A 4,689-nucleotide genomic window follows, 5' to 3' on the forward strand; every position below is an offset into this window, starting at 1 on the left:
TCCTCCTTCTCTAGCTCGGAGAGACCAATAAGCAAAATAAATCTCAAAGCTTAACTTTAAAAGTAAACGCAACTCACTTTAGAACGATTCCCGTCTCCAAAAATCTGAAAGTATCTTTTCTATAGTGGATGAAGTAACTTCCCCAAGGGTATGTCTCCTGTCCTTTTAGCATTTCTTATTTAAGGAAAGGGGAAAAAAGAAAAAAAAAAAAAAGCAAGCTACTTTTCGAGTGATGCCATACTGTGATTAAAACCATAATCAGGTACTTTTCCAGCAATCCTGCCTGTCCTGTTCACTTAGGAATTCGAGACAAAGCACGACATTTGAAAAAAGCTGAGTCTCCAGGCTGAAAGCAACCATATTTTATGACCCTGGCAGCGAAGAGTTTATAGCACTCGCCATAAAATGCATCCTCCTCCCCACATCCTCCCTGCTAAAGCTTTGCCCCCCCTCCAATAAAGGCAGTCAAGGAGGCACCACCTTCAACCCTCTTATTAGGAGACACGAAGTCTGAAGCCTTCGCTCTCCCTGGCTTCCTACCTGAGCGAGGGAGGGCAGGCTGACGCCTTCTACAGAAAAGATCTTGTTAAACTTTCAACAGAGGGCAACGGGAGGGAAAGCAGAAAGGAAGGAAAGAGAGAAGGAGAGAGAAACAAATGGGGCTTTTTCTAATCTGTGCCGATCAAGGAGAACCTGTAGGGGTCCTTAAGGAGGTTTCAAGGCGTTCCGAGTGATTGGAAAGTAATCACCGTGTCAGCTTCACCTTTCTCATGCAAAGTGGATGTCGTATGCGAGGCGGATCCTGCACAGGTTTTTTTTCTTCTTCTTGGGTTTAGCTTTTTTTTTTTTTTTTTTACTTTATTTTCCCCTCGGATTGAGCCTCCCCCAAGCCCCAGCTGCCGCGGCCGCAGGAGCAGCGAGGCGGGGGAGCGGAGCCGGCACAGACACCACGCACACTCCAGCCCCGCTCGGCACGGCGCGGCGGAGCCGACCTATTGCAAACCGGGACCAGAGGGCGGCGAGCAGGGGGGGATTTCTCAGGCCCCCCTCTTCAACGGCTTAGATATTTCCTCCCCCTCCTCCTCCTTTATTCCGCGCTCGGATAAACCAATCTCCACCTCTCGGCAAGAGAGCGAGGAGCCGCGACCCGTCGGAGGAGCGGAGAATCCCCGGAGACAGCGGCGGCAGCAGAGCCGCCCGGGACATGTGCGAGGGGACGCGGTGATCGCCCGGCCGTGCCCGCACCGAACTGCGCGGCCGTCGCTCGGCCGGGCGGCGGCGGCGGGCCGCAGGAAGGAGCGGAGCAAAGGGAGGCGGGCAGGCGGATCGCGAAAGTGGAAGCCCGGCGAGCGGAAAGTTGCCGCGCTGCCCGCAGTAAGTTGGGCGCTTCTGCGGAGCGGGGGCGCTTTCCCTTCCGCCGGCCGCCGCCCGGGCGCTCCCCGCGGGGCCGCGGCGGCCCGGGCGATGCTGCCCCGCTCCGCCGGCGCCGCGGCCCCGCCGCGCTCGGGGCCGATGCTGCGGCGGGCAGGGCCCGGCCGGCCGCTGCTCTGAGCCCCGCGGCCCCCGGCCCGCGCTCCGGCCGCCCCGCAGCCGCCACGATGGGGCCGGCGGCCGGCAGCACCGCGCTGCTGCTCTGCTGGCTCAGCGGCTGCTGCGCGGCCATCAGCTCCATGGACATCGAGCGGCCCGGCGACGGCCGCTGCCAGCCCATAGAGATCCCCATGTGCAAGGATATCGGCTACAACATGACGAGGATGCCCAACCTGATGGGGCACGAAAACCAAAGGGAAGCTGCCATTCAGCTGCACGAGTTTGCCCCCTTGGTGGAGTACGGGTGCCACAGCCATCTGAAATTTTTCCTGTGCTCCCTCTACGCCCCGATGTGCACGGAGCAGGTTTCCACCCCGATCCCAGCCTGCAGGGTGATGTGCGAGCAGGCGAGGCTGAAGTGCTCCCCGATCATGGAGCAGTTCAATTTTAAGTGGCCGGACTCCTTGGACTGCAGCAAGCTGCCCAAAAAGAACGACCCCAATTACCTGTGCATGGAAGCCCCCAACAACGGGTCGGATGAGCCGCCCAGGGGCTCCAGCATGCTGCCACCCATGTTTCGTCCCCAGCGGCCCAGCAGCGGCCACGATCTGCAGCAGCACAAGGACAGCCTGAGCAGGGCGTCCTGCGAAAACCCCGGCAAGTTCCACCATGTGGAAAAGAGCGCTTCCTGCGCGCCGCTCTGCACGCCGGGGGTTGATGTCTACTGGAGCCGGGATGACAAACAGTTTGCTGTCATTTGGATTGCCATCTGGTCCATTCTGTGCTTCTTCTCCAGCGCTTTCACTGTGCTCACTTTTCTCATAGATCCTCAGCGTTTCAAGTACCCCGAGAGGCCCATTATCTTCCTGTCCATGTGCTACTGCGTCTACTCGGTGGGGTACATCATCCGCCTCTTCTCAGGTGCTGAAAGCATTGCCTGTGACAGGGACAGCGGCCAGCTCTATGTCATCCAGGAGGGGCTGGAGAGCACCGGCTGCACCATTGTGTTCCTGGTTCTCTATTACTTTGGCATGGCCAGCTCCTTGTGGTGGGTGATCCTGACCCTGACTTGGTTTCTGGCGGCTGGGAAGAAGTGGGGGCACGAGGCAATCGAAGCCAACAGCAGCTACTTCCACCTGGCAGCCTGGGCCATCCCGGCTGTGAAGACCATCATGATCCTGGTGATGAGGAGGGTGGCTGGGGACGAGCTGACAGGGCTCTGCTATGTTGGCAGCATGGATGTGAACGCCTTGACGGGGTTTGTGCTCATTCCTTTGGCTTGTTATCTAATCATTGGCACTTCTTTTATTCTTTCTGGCTTCGTGGCCCTTTTTCATATCAGGAGGGTGATGAAAACAGGTGGAGAAAACACCGACAAGTTGGAGAAGCTTATGGTCAGGATTGGTGTCTTCTCAGTCTTGTATACAGTGCCTGCAACTTGCGTGATAGCTTGCTATTTTTATGAGAGATTGAACATGGATTACTGGAAAATTGTGGCAACTCAACAGAAATGCAAGATGAACAATCAGACTAAAAATTTAGACTGCATGATGAATAACTCTATCCCAGCAGTAGAAATTTTTATGGTCAAAATTTTTATGTTGTTAGTTGTGGGCATTACTAGTGGCATGTGGATCTGGACTTCCAAGACTCTTCAATCCTGGCAAAATGTTTGTAGTCGGAGATTGAAGAAGAGAAGTAGGAGAAAACCCGCAAGTGTTATTACGAGTAGTGGGATCTACAAAAAACCTCAACATCCACAGAAAACTCACCTTGCAAAATATGAATCAACATTACAGCCGCCCACCTGTGTGTGACCAGGTTTTAGAAAAGACTGTATCTCACCTCACAGACTTACAAATGTCCACAGTAGCAGTCAGAAATTTAAAAATGAATGGTGCTTTTTTTGTCAGAACATTTTAATATCTCAAGGCACAAAAATGTATCATGCTGAATTCAGGACCTGGTGAAAAACTGAAGGTAAATGTACTCATGGAAAGGTTTTATGTGAAAGAAATATTGTGAATTAAAACAGTCTGTTCTGTTACTAATTTGTAGTTAAGAATCACATCCATCCCTCAGATTAAAAACAAAACAGCAACATAAAAACAAAACCAAACACAACAACCAACACTTATTTAACTTCTTCATGTAGCTGGGCTGGATTTTCTCCAGCTCTCTGAGTAACAAGGTATAGCCAAGTTTTAGGGAGCAGTGCTTTGATTTTAGAAGTGCCCAAGTGAGCATTGTCCCTGCAGGGAAGGAGGAGGCCTATCCTGGGTGAGGATGCTCTCTGGGAAAACAACCTCCGTGCTAACCTTAAACCCTTCTCAGCTCCTCTCAGCCCACTGGGCTTCGAGTGCCTAAAAATAGGCTCGATCTATAATGCTCACCAATATTCTTTCACCAAAAGAGAAACTTCCTGCACCAGACACAAACTTTGTGAATAAGAATAATGTGCAATACATTTTTTTTTCTTACCATGACATGAAAAGAGAAACAAGTATTTTGCTGTACATAAAGACAACAAAAGAAATCTCTTAACAAAAGAACTAAGAGGTCTAGTCCTCAGAAACCCTTTAGTGTTACATTTTGTGGCTTTTTAATGGAAATCAAGCCAATGTTATACACGTTTGGACTGATTTGTGCAAAAAAAAAGGGAGGGATCAATTCAAAGAGACCCAAAGGGCTTATTGACTCTTTCTATTGTTAAACAAATTCTCACTATGAATAGATCAAGAAGCACTAGATTCTGCAAAGGGAAGCTTTGTATAGAGTGATGCTCTTTACTGTGCTGGGGGTGCACAGTTCTCTGCTGTATATATTTGTAATATACAATTATTTTTCATGCTCCACTATTTTATTAAAAATAAAATATGTTCTTTAGTTTGATAATTTTGTGTGTTCTAAACTTTCTCTGATGTGCTTTGCAGTTAATAAACTTGTTTCCTGGATCATTTGGTAAAAGCACACTTTGAATATAATAATTGTTGTTATACTTGCCTGCAAGTATAAATAGAGAGAACAGTAATTTACTCGAAAGAAATTGCAAGGTGGAATGAAATAAATGGATTTTGAAGGTGCATGTTTCTGTGAGCCTCTGCAACTGAGAAAACAGACTGGGCTTTAGTGCTGTAAAAAGCTGCAGCGTGTAGAGCA

The 4,689-nt window shown here is 50.1% G+C and overlaps 1 protein-coding gene across 1 annotated transcript; it reads left to right on the forward strand.

Annotated features, from left to right (window-relative positions):
- The first annotated feature begins 1,582 nt into the window (after window positions 1-1,582).
- Window positions 1,583-4,319, forward strand: FZD10 (frizzled class receptor 10). The gene has a single exon (XM_066562152.1). It carries the CDS (start codon window positions 1,599-1,601, stop codon window positions 3,345-3,347), a length of 1,749 nt encoding a protein of 582 aa, XP_066418249.1. The 5' UTR covers window positions 1,583-1,598; the 3' UTR covers window positions 3,348-4,319.
- Window positions 4,320-4,689: the final 370 nt, after the last annotated feature.

This window comes from Molothrus aeneus, chromosome 18 (assembly GCF_037042795.1).
Source record: "Molothrus aeneus isolate 106 chromosome 18, BPBGC_Maene_1.0, whole genome shotgun sequence".
Classification (NCBI taxonomy): domain Eukaryota; kingdom Metazoa; phylum Chordata; class Aves; order Passeriformes; family Icteridae; genus Molothrus; species Molothrus aeneus.

Bases quoted from the DNA above. Each gene is read 5' to 3' on its own strand.
- FZD10 (XM_066562152.1), top strand. From the start codon at position 1,599: ATGGGGCCGGCGGCCGGCAGCACCGCGCTGCTGCTCTGCTGGCTCAGC.